Source organism: Polistes dominula, unplaced genomic scaffold, assembly GCF_049000335.1.
Source record: "Polistes dominula isolate Pdom_NZ unplaced genomic scaffold, Pdom_raw_medaka contig_23, whole genome shotgun sequence".
NCBI classification, from domain to species: Eukaryota; Metazoa; Arthropoda; class Insecta; order Hymenoptera; family Vespidae; genus Polistes; species Polistes dominula.
The window spans coordinates 5,706,825-5,721,612 of NW_028300963.1; the positions used below are offsets into that span (position 1 = coordinate 5,706,825).

At 32.6% G+C, this 14,788-nt stretch overlaps 1 protein-coding gene across 1 annotated transcript; it reads left to right on the forward strand.

The window, feature by feature from the left end:
* Window positions 1-2,828: 2,828 nt before the first annotated feature.
* On the forward strand, window positions 2,829-11,203 carry LOC107073596 (fatty acid synthase-like). The gene is made up of 15 exons (XM_089172522.1): window positions 2,829-3,024; window positions 3,114-3,364; window positions 3,424-3,655; window positions 3,807-4,234; window positions 4,305-4,598; window positions 4,673-4,880; window positions 4,962-5,122; window positions 5,197-5,514; window positions 5,615-5,920; window positions 6,004-6,224; window positions 6,294-6,577; window positions 6,645-7,025; window positions 8,130-9,970; window positions 10,066-10,803; window positions 10,960-11,203. The coding sequence occupies exons 1-15, from the start codon at window positions 2,874-2,876 to the stop codon at window positions 11,044-11,046; spliced, it is 5,901 nt and encodes a 1,966-aa protein (XP_089028648.1). The 5' UTR covers window positions 2,829-2,873; the 3' UTR covers window positions 11,047-11,203.
* Window positions 11,204-14,788: the final 3,585 nt, after the last annotated feature.

Genomic DNA, 14,788 nt, shown 5'->3' on the forward strand with positions numbered 1-14,788 from the left:
ATTAATTTTTACACCCCTTTGGCGCGCTCTGGCGGCACTTTAACCCCGAGCAAACTGTCTGCCAATATTTTTTCGCGATTCCTTAATATTAATACAAGCTTTTTCCATAATTAGAGTCCGTGTACCTTATGATTTTTTTCACACCTAAATTTCACGTTTTTAATCGTACCCTTCCCCCAGCCTTAGGCCCCAGTTTTGCGATGGCAGACTTGCAGATTTATGTTCAGCTATACCAAAGGTACCTTTTTCAATAGAAATGAATCTTGAACCATATAAAAGCATTTTTATGTAGCCAGCTTTCCGTCTAAATTGTCCCCTTTTTTTACAGCATCTACAGGTATAAGTTGCAAACCAAAAAGAAATACTTGTGTATGCTAACCCATGATAAAGATATTTCACATACACAGGAAGTGTGGAAAGTGTGAAAGAAAAAATTCATCTACCTGAGTTTCAAAAAAAAAAAAATTATATTTACTAAGGTTAAGACAGGGTATCTTTCCACCGACAAACATTCTACAATTTTGGGTTTATATTTATGACTAACGCATTCGATATTCTATCTTTATTATTATTATTATTAATTGCCGTTAAGAACTCGAAAGTTCATTGCCGCAAAATACCAAATCTCGCCATTGTTCCCGTCCCTGAGCACGATCCTTCCATTCGCGGTCTTCGTATCTTATTTCTTTTAGATTCTTTTCTAATATTATCCTCGATGTTCTATTTTTATGGGTACAATTTTGAAACGTTAGTTTTTGTCAGCTACCTACATCCGAATGTTGGATCGTTTCCATGAGAACAGAATTATAAAAAACAGAGAAAGTCCGTTGAAATTTGATCTATATTCCTAATCTTTATTATCGGATTGATAATATTCATGCCTATAGTTTTGCAAAGAATATAGGCGTGTCGTCATCATTCCTACTCACTTCTCAAATCCTTTTGTTAAAGATATCTTACTCTGTATATTAAAAAATTACAAAATACATCAGAGAAAAAAATTAGACAACACTGTAGAAAACATTAGAAGCAAATGACAAACTCCATTCGGAAGCAAGTAAATTACTGTTACATTTTTCTTTTCCTTCTTCATAGAATATATTCGATTCATTAAGATTTAAATAAGTCTATTGAATTTCCTATTTATATGTTTTTACAAAAAATATACAAACACTTGTATTGACCCAGGAATACAAAGAAATTATATAAATAATTATAATACTTACGTAATAAAGAGATTTATGGTAATTTTTAATCAAATAAAAACATTTTTGACAGGCTGAACGCCCAGCGTGAATTGGTGGAGTTAACTACGGGTCCCAAACTCGAGACTTGTTGTCAACACAGTTCGATAAAGTGAGAGAGCGATATGATTCAATGCGTTCTTTTGATTTTTCTTTGTTCAGATCTTTATTTAGACGAGAGTATTTAGAGAGATAAGTTTGTGGTCTAAAGAATAAAGACGAGATATGTTATAAATAATAAGGGTCTCGATGTGTGGCAGGCTATAGAGTTAAAAAAACATTTCTAGACAATATCTTTAATAGATTTTTCATTGCATTTTACCAGAAACTTTGTTCCGTCCAGTAGTATTTTCCATGTTTTTCGTAACGTCTTAATTCCTAAAATATTTGTTAGACAGCACGAAAGTATAGATGAAAATGGGAATTCGAAAATCATCATAAGCAATAAAATTTTATACCTTAGTTTCACAAAAAAGATATTCTTTTTCTTTTCTTTTTCTTTTTCTTTTTCTTTTTCTCTATTTTCTCTTTTATTCTTTTTCTTTTTCTCTATTTTGGTGTTTATCTACGACTATCGCATCCAGCATTCCATTTTTATTGCTTGAATTTGGAAAAGTGTACTTTTTATCGGCTATTCCACTCACTAATCATACCGGTGACCTTTATTATATATGGTAATAATATTATAATAAATAAATTCTACAATTATCTTACTCTTGAAACTGTGCATTCGTCTGATTCTCTCGAAACTTAGTTTTTTGAAGGTTTCACTTCTAACACGTGTGATCTGCACACAGGATTTTTTAATTCTTCTTGTTAAAGGTTTTTATGACACAAATTTTTACTGTTGGGAAATGTAAATTGATATAACACTATTTACTGCGTGAATAAAAAAATAAAAAACGCGTGGCCTATTTACTCCCCACCATATGCCTTCCTAATCTCCCTTCTTAGAAGCAGTGGCAGGAGCACTTTATGTGTAACGTTATGTAGTAGTCCTTTGTCCAAAACTACTTGGACAAAGGCTTATAAGCCTCGCACGAGCCACGTGGTAGGCATTGCGCGTTTTTGTTGTAATTAAATATCGTTTTAGGATACTAAGTCTGCTTATCATTTTATCAACCACCTCTAATCTCAACATTTACACTTATCGATTAAATTACAAAGTGATTTAAATTGATAAAGGATTAAAAAAATTGTAAAATTTTTATTTCTATATTATTTGCTATTTTATGATTCTCAATAATTTAAAATCTTAATCTATCGTTATATTAAAAAACTTTAATTTTTTATTAGAAATGTTCGATAGGTATTTCTAAATGATCTATCTTATATAACAGTGTTTTGTTATTTACGTCAATTTGAAAGAATTACATGCGAAAAAAGAAAGGAAGTTAAAGTCACAGGTCATCAGAAGCATTTGGAGTGATATGTGTCTTGTATTAGTTCGATGACAATGTAGCTTAGTGCTTACTAAACGGATTTAAATTGCAAAAACGAATTGCGTATATAGTTATTCTAATTAGAAATATCTGTTACTCTATATAAACAGCAGACTACAATAGGAATCTTCATTTTACAAACAAAGTTGTAGTTGATAGCTTCGCTCGTATAGATAAATTAACAAATATGGAATCTAGTAGAATATTGGGAGATAGTTCAGTGGTCATTTCTGGAATATCTGGTAGATTTCCTAAAAGTGATAATATAAGTGATTTAATAGATAATCTAATGAATGGAAAAGATTGCGTTTCATCAGATAACACGAGATGGACATATAGTGAGTATAAATGAATGTAGTTGTTTGCAGAAAGTAATTTTAAATATAAATAAACTTTTTTGATTCATCGATTAAATAATTATTTTTAGATGACGCTAAAATTCCAACGCGTATCGGAACGATGTCACAAATAACAAAGTTTGATAATATTTGTTTTGGAATCAATGCAAGACAAGCAGAATTTATTGATCCGACATCAAGACTGGCAATGGAAGTTGCGTTCGAAGCGATCACTGATGCTGGGATTAATCCTGTCGAACTAAAGAACACGAAAACGAATGTTTACGGAGCATTGACTTTTTCCGAGTCAGATTTATCTCTCTTCTACGAGAATAAACTGGTAAATTGAATAAATAGTAACCTATATATAAATATCGTCACATTTATTTAATTTTATAGCAAAATGGTCTTACGATTTCTGGAAGCAGCCGAGCTATGTTTTCAAACCGAATATCTTTTTCCATTGGTTTAATCGGCTCTAGTTGCACGATCGATGCCACTTGCGCATCCAGCGGAGTAGCTATTCAAAAAGCCTACGAAGCTCTTAATGCTAAAATTTGCGATTTTGCAATTGTTATTAGTGGATGCATAATTTTATATCCACAAACGTCTTACAGCATGTCTGAATTAGGTAAAATCAAAATATTGTTTTGCATACAGACAATTATTCTTTACAAATTAGGATCTTTTAAATGTTTTTATTCAAAATCTAAACACACACAGCAAGCTTAATGTTTTATTTAAAATAAAAATAGATAAAATAATAGAAATAAAATTCGTAGGGTTATTGTCTGAAGATGGTTTTAATCGCTCTTTCGACATAAAAGCTAATGGATTTACAAGGAGTGAGTCGTTGGGAGCATTTATTATGCAAAGAGCTAAAAATGCTAAACGGATATACAGCGAAATTGTTAATACTATTGCATTGTATGGCGAATCAATAGAAGAAAAAAATTGTTTATATCCAACAGCAAAATTTCAGGCTGAAATTATGGAGAAAACTTTAATAGATTGCGACGTAAAACCAAGTGACGTAAGTTACATCGAAGCCGATGGTACGGCGATCAAATTGATGGATCGCGAAGAAATAAAGGCAATAGATCTAGTATATGGTGAAAATCGAAGTCCATCTGATCCTCTTCTAATAGGATCGGTTAAATCAAACATTGGTCATACATTTAATAATAATACAATGAATTCGATCATAAAGGTAAATTATCCGATATAAGTGTTATTATATATACTTAAGTTTAAAGTACTAATGTTCTGTCAATTTACAGGTACTTATTGCTATGGAGACAGGAGTTATACCTCCGAATCTTCATTACGACGAGCCTCCGGAAGATGCGAAATGTCTTCAGGACGGACGCGTAAAAGTTGTTACAGAATCGGTACCTTGGACGGGCGCTTATGCTGCTGTAAACACAGCCTCTATAAACGGTTTCTTTTCTCACATTATCCTAAAACGTCATTTCAAAGAGAAACTAAAGAGAGACCGTTCATCCTATAATATGCCTCGACTATATGTAATTTCTTGTAGAAATGAGGAGATGATATCATCGATCTTTAACGTCGTAAGAACTTTTCCGATTTACGACCAAGTACTGAATATGTATGACTACATAGTTATATCATATTGTATTCTTAGTTGAAGCAGAACAAAGGAGATGACGAACTGGCTCAATTAATAAATGACATTACCGAGAAACCATTTATGCATTCTCTGTATTCTGGATATATAGTAATTCCTGAATTTGAAGAAGATAATTCAGAACAATCGATAGAGCCGATTAAAGACGAATCCCGACAGATCTGGTTCGTATTTTCGGGGATGGGCTCGCAATGGACTGGAATGGGTATTAATAAAGTTACATTGATACATACACAGAAATAACGAAAAAGATGTTAGATCCTATATAAAGAATTTGTAACTTTAGGTGAATCGCTAATGAAGATACCAATCTTTGCTGAAGCAATCAAAAAATGTGATGAAATTTTAAGACCTCGAGGTTACGACATTATACATATAATATGCGACAAAGATCCAAAAATATACGACAATATTATACATTGTTTTCTGGGAATCGCAGCTATACAAGTATATTTATTATCTTTGATAGCTTTTAAAGTTTACGGTGTTTATTTAGGCTTATTTGTAATAATCATTTTTAGATCGGTTTGGTAGATATTTTATACGCCGTTGGCGTGCGACCAAATTACATGATTGGACACTCTGTCGGTGAGCTTGGTTGTTCTTACGCTGATGGTTGCTTTTCCGCTGAGGAAATGATTTTATGCGCTCTCTCACGAGGTTTGGCATCGGTAGAGAGCAATTTAATACATGGAACGATGGCTGCAATCGGACTTGGCTACCAACAAGTTAGACATCTTTGTCCAGAAGACATTGATGTTGCTTGTCATAATGGGCCCGATAGTTGCACAATAAGTGGACCTACCGAATCCATAAATGCTTTTGTCAATGAATTACAGGTAATGCTTACAAGGTTAATTATTATTTTAAGTCTACAATTATGTAATTGTAATATAATATAAGCTTTTTTTTTTAAATATCATTACCTTTTGTTTTTAGAGTAGAGGAATATTTGCTAAAACCGTGCCAACTAATAATATTGCTTACCATAGTCGTTACATTTCCCCAGCTGGTCCTAAATTGTTGGATTATTTAAAGAAAGTTATTCCTCGACCAAAAAAACGTAGTAAACGTTGGATAAGCACGTCCGTTCCGAAAAACGAATGGGACTCAACGAATGCTCTCTTTTCCTCAGCGGAATATCATACAAATAATCTCCTTTCTTCTGTTTTATTCGAAGAAGTATTAAAAACAATACCAAAAAACACTATTACCATTGAAATTTCTCCTCACGGACTTTTACAGGTTTATATACTAATAATAATAACAACATTTAAGCTATTTCAATTTTACAGTTAAATTTATATCATATTTCTACCCTATTTTAGGCAATTCTGAAAAAATCCTTGTACAACGATTGCATTAACTTATCATTAACAAAACGAGACCATAAGGACAATGCAACTTTAATTTTATCCACGTTAGGAAAGCTTTATAATCTAGGGTGTCCTATTAAGCCAGGAAAATTATATCCAAAAGTTCCTTATCCTGTTTCTACAGGAACCCCATCGATTTCTTCGCTCGTCCTATGGGAACATAATTCCGACTGGTTAGTACATAAATAATTATTTCTAAGTAAATGTCACAAATTTTTATAATTTTTCTTCGTTTTTCATAGGCGCGTTTGCTCTTCTATAGCAAAAACGAGGCAAAAACTTGGAGAACGCTCGTTTCTCTTGAATTTGAAATCAGACGAATATAAGTTTTTACGAGATTTTCAAATAAATGACGATGTGATCGTACCATCAGCAATTTATTTAAATTTACTTGCAAATATGTACTTAAACTTATTATTAAAAAAGGATGAGAAATCCCTAACGCTCCAGAATATTATTATTAACCATAAATTACTAATAGTACCTAGAAACGGCAAAATGAACTTTAATATTACGATATTAAAAGGTAAAAATGGCCATTTTATCGCATATAATATTTCGAATTAATTATTTAATATAATATACATTTCTAGGCTCGGGAAAATTTGAAATAAGAACCAAAGGTAAAATGATTGCTTCTGGAATTATAAGCCTAACAGAAACAGAAAAGAATGATATTCCTGAAGTAACTTTACGAGAAAAAGAGATGGAAATTTTAACCGAAAAAGAAATTTACTCGAATCTACTTTTACGTGGTTACCAATATGAGGAGTCTTACAATATTATAAGCAGACTTTCTACATCGTGTTCTAATGGAACGTTTAAATGGACCAGTGATTGGAGATTATTACTAGAAGGATTAATTCAAGTACATATCTTTAACAGTAGGAATAAAAATATGTTGATACCGAGAAAGATAGAAAAACTCGTCATTGACAAGGCACAATTAACAGAAAAAATGAAGGAAAGCAATGGTAAGCATTTGAAATCTAATATTAAATTATTCGTGGTTATTAACCCTTTGCGGTCGTATGTCCACTCTCAGCATCCTCAACAAAAAGTCGTACTAATCTTATACTTCATATCATCGATCCATATCAGTATACAATTTATATGCAAAAATCTAAATATCTCATGAACCTATTAACGAACTCATTGTTTGCTCCTTTGAATTGGAAATAACGAAATCCATTTCGAACAAAAGTTGTTACATCTCTCTCGCCGTGCAAGACACCGAGACGCAGAGTATTGTGCGTAATTAAATCGACACGGTTCGAAGATACATTGTCAAATTGAAAATAATATTTAACAAATTGTATTAAACTGTAATTAATCATTTTCGCTTTAGAAAATATTTCCAAATAATATTCTTAAATTGCCAAAACAAAGTTACCGAAAGAAGTGTACTTTGAAACTGAAAATAGCGATAAAGTGTTTATACATATTATTGTATAAACATACTTATGACTAGAGTTTACAAAAGTATTAAAAATTTAAATCTTCTTTATCTTTCATAATCTTGCATGTTAAGTTTAAAGAGCACTGCTCTTTAATCTTTTAATTTTTGTAATTCCTTAAATTCTGTATCGCATAAATAAAAATTAAAATATATATTCAATAAGATCTTAAGAGAATTTTGGATCTAAAAAGAAAAAAATTTGAAATTTTATTTCTTTATAAGTAAAGAATTAAAATTAAAATAATATTACATAATTTTTTCAATTATGCTTCGGTAATCCATTATTTATATCTGTTTTATTAATGGTACTAATTTTACCGCCATTCTTTAACTTGTTAGTATTAATACTTCACAATATGAAATACTAAACAATTGATTAAAAAAAAAATCATTGAAAGGCAAGAAGGATAGACTTATTTGTTTTTTTTTTTAAACGAACACAAAACAGTTTCTACGCCAAATATGCTCGTAAATAAAACTTGTTATAATATAAAAATACATGTGTCTATAATCATCTATTTAAATATAGTGTCTATAAATTCTGTCGCAAAAAATAACGTTATGTTACTAAAAGGATAATTCAAGAAACTATTTAGACTATACTGATTTTTTTTCGTAGCATTACCGATGAAGTTTGAAAAACGTGTAAACGTGATAGCATGCCCAGGAATTACAATATTTGGGATCCAATTTAGAGAAATAATATTTAAAAACCGTAATTGGAAAATTGTGACGGATGAACTTCGATTTTTCCAAAACATCAATAAATCAAAGATGGATATTGACGACCTATTAAACGCAGTACTTGGATTAATTTCAACAAATATTAGAATTAATAGTAGCAAAACGATATTGATAACGAATGCGTCAAAAAAGGAAAATGAGAATATTTTTGAGTATCTCGAGAATACCATACAAAGGACGAAGAAAAACTTCAGTGTAAAATTAATTGCTAGAGAGTTGCTTTACCAGTCATTAAATGAGAATTTTATTTTGACGATTATAAATAACGCGCATTATACCGACGTAAGAAAATTTATCAGTAATTTCGGTAAAGAATCATTTTTATTGACAATCATTGAGACAGAAGAGGAATATAATGCTATTTCTGCATTGACAAGTGTAGGATTAAACGTCGTCCTACAAATAAAAATTGCTTCTTGTCGTATAGCTCTACTTTTACATAAAGAAAGAAATATAGGAAAAACGGTTGTCGTTAATAGAAAGACAGAAAAAAATTGTTTAGATCGGTTAAAAGTCTATTTACGAGACTCGAAATATGACAATGTTATATTTGTGGTAAACACTATTATCGATAATGATATATTTGAGATACTTCGAGATATAAACCAAGAACTGGGGTATAAGAAACTTCAAATTTTTGATTTACAAGATGAAAAAGCACCAAAATTTTCACTTGAAAATGAATTCTATAAATCACAAATAAAACTTAATCTTCCTGAAAACGTCTTAGCGTCAAATGGGATATGGGGCACATACAGATGGATGCCATTGACAATAAGGACTACTTCTTCTTCGCGTCAACAAGCTAAAATTAATAAATCCGGTTCATTAATATGGATGGAAAAGTTACCATTAATTAAAGAAAAAAATGAAACAGTAGTAAAAGTAGAATGTTCATCATTTGACCTAAATGTTTATGAATACTGCTTAAAAAATGACGTCAGCCTAGAATCACAGATATCCATTACAGAATATTCAGGAACGGATGAAAAAGGTCGTAGAGTAATGGGACTAGTTGATAATTTCACTATAAGCAATGAAATTTTATCCGATCCAGATTTCACTTGGATTATTCCAGACACTATGAGCTTCGAAGATGCTGCAACAATTCCCCACGCTTATTTATCAGCATTTTGCATTTTGCATTCGGATACTTGGAGGTTTAATAAAATAAAAACTGTTTTAATTCATTACGGTGCTAGTGACATAGGACAGGCTCTCATATATTTATCTTTATATTATAATTTTGATGTTTACACTACTTATGAAACGGAAGCAGAAAAACGAGTGATCGAGACAATACGACCAAGCTTACCACAGACTCATATTATAAATGTTAATAATTATAAAAGTTATATTCTAAATATTACAAAAGGAAAAGGTTTAGATTTTGTAGTTGCAAACTATTCCATCTTAGACGATATGGAAAATTGTTTGGACATTGTTAAAACTTTCAAACATTTGGTAATGATTTACGATTCTAAAAGGTCTAGTTACAATCCGTTACCACTATCTAATTTTATACGATTCATAAGTATATACAGCTACTGTGTACAAGACCTTCTTAAGTTACCACAAGAAAAGAAAAGAGTATTAGCGGAACTGGTAAGAAAGGCTCTACAAGCAGGTACATTAAATTCAATTATATCACGAAGAATTAAGCTGGAGGGAGCAACAGAAGAGAAAAACACGGATGCTTGTGAACGTTATGGAAAAGTAATTCATTATTTATAAAGTTTATCTAATATCTAATTGTTTATCTAATCCAAACGATTTTTTAGTAATTATCATACGAATATATTTTTATACAGGTTTTGGTAAACTTGCAAGAAGAACGAAAATTCTCCAATTTCATTCCTCAATTTTGCTTACATAGCGATAAATGCTACCTCATCATCGACGGTTTCAATACCTTTGGCAGAATACTAATCGAGTGGATGATCGAGCAAGGAGTTAAAAAATTAATCATTGCTTCAAATATGTCAATACAAGACCACGAAAACTTGGTCCTTAAGTGGCGTAAAAATGGAGCAACGGTCATTGTTCGACATGAAGTGGACTTAAGCAAAGAAACAAACATTGCAGAATTACTTAAAGAAGTTTTAATAATAGGTCAACTCGATGGTATATTCGATTTACAGAGAACGGAGATAGATTCGTCGATTTCTTCGTTAAAGTATTTCAAAGTTACTGAAATACTCGATAAATATAGCAGACGGCTATGTCCCTCACATGTAAAATTCTTTATTTTCTCTTCACTCAACTTGAACGAAGATTGTTTAAGAGACACTAATGTTGAAAAATTATGCAAAGAAAGAAAAGAATCTTCCTTTCATGGATTATTTATTTTAATGCATAATGTTTTGGAAAATGCTCTAACAGAGACTAAATTTAAAAATGTATATTATAACAAAATTTCATTGTTTTTAAAAAAACTAAGGTCTATACTTTGTACAGATTCTTCAGTAATTGCTGTCCGATATATAAGAAAAAATCATTATGTAGATGACAACGAGAAAAATATCGTCGTTGGGGAAACAGACAAGGAGGTAATTTATTATATTTTTATGTTTCAAATGTCATTATTCACTTTCTTTTTCAATTAACTTACCCTATAGTATTATTATTATTATTATTATTATTATAAGTATTATATATATAACCTTGATATCTTATTAATTATGATTGTGTCTAAAATTATTTAGGAGCGATTTCATGAGGAGAATAAACAAAAAGAGGAAGTATGTCAGTTCGAACAATACATTTATAACGACAAAGAAGAAATTGTATAATATATTATTGAAATTGTATGCAAATGACGTTGATACGCATGTTGTGTAATTTATTTTTGAAAAGGATGTTATTAATTTATTCTTAGAGTAATTTAAACGTTATGTAAGTGTACTTTGGAGATTTAACGAATAAAACCATATAATTTGTTTATGTTCATTGCTGTTCTCGAATTTTTGTTTGACTTAAGTTATTTGTAGCGTCTCGCACCAGCGCAGTGCCGACACCTCTCGGCCGACAGCGCGCAGCTGTAGCAGCGCGAGTGTAGCGGTACGACCGATGGTCGCGCTCTCTAAAGTCACTAGAAGGCTAGGGAACCACGCTAACAAGTAGTGGTCACCAGACTAGAACAGTATGTGCGTAGCCGTTGAGAAGTGTACAACTAAGAAAAGTAAATCGCATCCGTTAAATAAAAATCATTAAATAAAAATTCAGTCTAATATTATCTTTACTCTAGAGAAACCCTCTACACGAGTGTAGAGGGTTTCTCTATAGTAAAGATAATATTAGACTGAATTTGTTTTATGTTCTTTATTGTTAGGATGCGACTTGCTTTCTTTTGTTGTACACTTCTCAACGGCTACGCACAGACTGTACTCGTCTGGTGACCACACTTGCTAGCGTGGTTCCCTAGCCTTCTAGTAACTTAGATGGCGCGACCATCGGTCGTACCGCTACATTACTCCCTTCGGAGCATTTTTCTTATTACATAAAATGCGAAACTTAAAATTATAGATGTTTACAAGTATATAAAAATATAAAAATATATAAAGATATATAAAAATATTGCATTATCTCTATCCTAACCTAATAAGTTTTAATTGGTACATACGAATCGGTATTGCAATCTTTTTCGACGAACGCTGGTTTTAGTCTTTCTATAGATACATTTATATGTTTTCCTTTATAGTTAATTTTGAAAATATTATCTGTAAGTCTTTGTATAATTTCGTATGGACCTTCGTAAGGTGCTTCTAATGGTTTTTTTACAGCGTCGACCCTTAAAAATATGTGCGTACATGTATATAACCTATCCTGAATAAAATGTTTCTTTTTGGTATGGTGTGCTGTGGGTATCGGTCTGATTTGCCTTATATGTTGTCTTAATTTTTCTAGGAATATGTGTGGATCTTGTAATAGCTCTTCGCTGAGGAAAAATTCTCCTGGTAGTCTGATGTTTTCACCATATACCAATTCCGCAGCTGAAGCTTTTATATCTTCTTTTAGACTTGTGCGTAGGCCAAGGAGCACTGTTGGTAATATTCCTACCCAGTCTTTTTCTTCATGGCACATTATTGCTGCTTTAAGTGATCTGTGCCATCTTTCTATCATTCCATTTGACGCAGGGTGATATGCTGTTGTTCTAATTCTTTTCGCTCCGACTAATTTGGTTAATGCTTCAAATAGTTGACTTTCAAATTGTGTTCCTTGATCAGTTGTAATTGTAATAGGAGAACCAAATCTCGAAATCCACTGCGAATAGAATGTTGTTGCCACTGTATCTGCTGAGGTATCTGGCATTGGAATTGCTTCTGGCCATCGAGTAAACCTATCGATCATAGTTAGGCAGTATCTCATATTTTTAATCGTTGGTAATGGACCTATTATATCTATGTGTACATGTTCGAAACGTCCTTGTGGTACTTCTATTTTCGAAGGTACCTGTTTGTTATGACGGCTTATTTTGCACTTTTGGCATGCTAAACATGTACTTGACCATTCTGCAATATCTTTGTTCATCTTTGGCCACATGAAGCTTTTTCCTATAAGGTGTTTTGTTACTCTGCCGCTGGGATGTGACAAATTGTGTACGTTCTTAAAAATCTGCCTCCGTAAAGAGACTGGAACGTATGGTCTTATGCTTTTTCCTACTATGTCGCCATATATGTATTTATCAGAGCTATCGAGGAAAATCTTCTGCAGGTTCCATTTTTCTTCTGCTAAAATATTCTTTAGTTCGTCATCCTCTTGTTGCTTTGCCATTAGCTCTTCTGTTGATACTAGGACTGGCATGTCTATGGTTTCCAGTCTTGACATAGCGTCAGCTGCCACATTGTCCTTTCCAGCAACGTAAACAATTTTGGAAGTAAACTGTCCTACGTAATCCAACTGTCTGGCTTGTCTTGGGCTTGCTTTGTCCGTATTTTGCTTAAAAGCGTATGACAGTGGTTTATGGTCAGTCTCTATTATTAATTCTCTTCCTTCGACAAAATACCTAAAAAACTTTAAACTTTTATAAATAGCTAACAATTCCCTATCATACACACTATATCTAATTTGCGCTTTTTCTAGTTTCCTTGAGAAATATCCTAGTGGTTCCCATTTGTTATCACAGAATTGTTCTAAAACTGCTCCAATTGCGTTATCGGAAGCATCAGTCTTTAATTTTAATATCGCTTTTTCTTTTGGGTATGCCAATAATGTTGCTGTGGCAATTGCTTCTTTGGCTTTTTTGAAAGCTTCTTCCGCTGCTTGATTCCATTCTACCAGTCTTTTGTCGTGCTTCTTGGCACCTACCATATATTTGTTAAGTGGATCAAGCCATTCTGCAGCCTTTGGTAAGAACCTCCTATAAAAATTCACTACCCCAAGGAAACGTCGCATATCTGAAACAGTCTTTGGTTTTGTATAGTTTTGTATAGCGTGGACTCGCTCATCCAACGGCGCTATACCCTTATTATCTATCTTATAACCTAAGTAGTTAACGCTATTTTGAAAAAAATTGCACTTTGAAATGTTTATTGTTAGTCCATATTGCCTAAGTCTATTGAATATTGCACGCAGATGTTTTTCATGGGATTCCTTATTTTTAGACGCTACAATTATATCATCTATGTAACAGGCACAGAAATCTAATTTGCTTAATACTATGTTCATAAACCTTTGGAACGTTTGCGCCGCGTTACATAAACCGAAAGGCATCACTGTGTATTCGTACAGACCAAAAGGTGTGATTACCGCTGTTTTTTCTATATCTTCCTCAGCCAACGGAATTTGGTGATATGCTCTAGACAAGTCTATTGTAGAAAATATGTTACAGTCACGAAATTGTTGCGTGACGTCGTGTACATGTGGAATGGGGTACCTGTCTGGTACCGTAACGCTATTTAGTCGCCTATAATCTCCACATGGCCTCCATTCGCCGTTTTTCTTTGGTACCATATGCAGAGGGCTCGCCCATTGACTCTTGGACGGGCGACAGATTCCTTCGTTGACTAGTTGCTGAAATTCGGCTTGTGCGATTCGCAGTTTTTCCGGATTTAGCCTTCTTGCTCTCTCTGCTATTGGAGGACCTTTTGTGATTATATGATGTTTCACCGTGTGGCTGATGGGTTTCTTTGAGGTTGGTTTCGTTAAATCTGCGTACTCCCTAAAAAGTTCTAAATACGGACTATTACAGTTAATGGTCAAAATGGTTGGAACGTCAATACTTACTAATTCTGCTTTCCTAGAAAGCAATGTATTGCCGTCCAACAATTTTTTGTTTCTTAAATCAGGTAATAAATTATAAAAATGCAAGAAATCGGCGCCTATTATTGCTTTAGAAACATTCGCTATAATGAATCTCCATGAAAAATCTCGACGGAGTCCAAGATTTAAGTTTAAAAGTTTTTTTTCCGAATGTGTCTATTTCTGCACCATTTGCCGCGTATAACTTACACGTATTGTCTTTGGTTTCACTTATCGAAGTACGTGGAATCACTGAGACGTCTGCACCAGTGTCTATCAGAAAACATGCTCCTG

Excerpts from the sequence above, each read along its gene's own strand:
- LOC107073596 (XM_089172522.1), top strand. The coding sequence starts at position 2,874 with ATGGAATCTAGTAGAATATTGGGAGATAGTTCAGTGGTCATTTCTGGA. Across the intron at positions 3,025-3,113 it reads TAACACGAGATGGACATATA|ATGACGCTAAAATTCCAACG; the intron begins GTGAGTATAAAT and ends AATTATTTTTAG. Across the intron at positions 5,921-6,003 it reads CTCCTCACGGACTTTTACAG|GCAATTCTGAAAAAATCCTT; the intron begins GTTTATATACTA and ends ACCCTATTTTAG.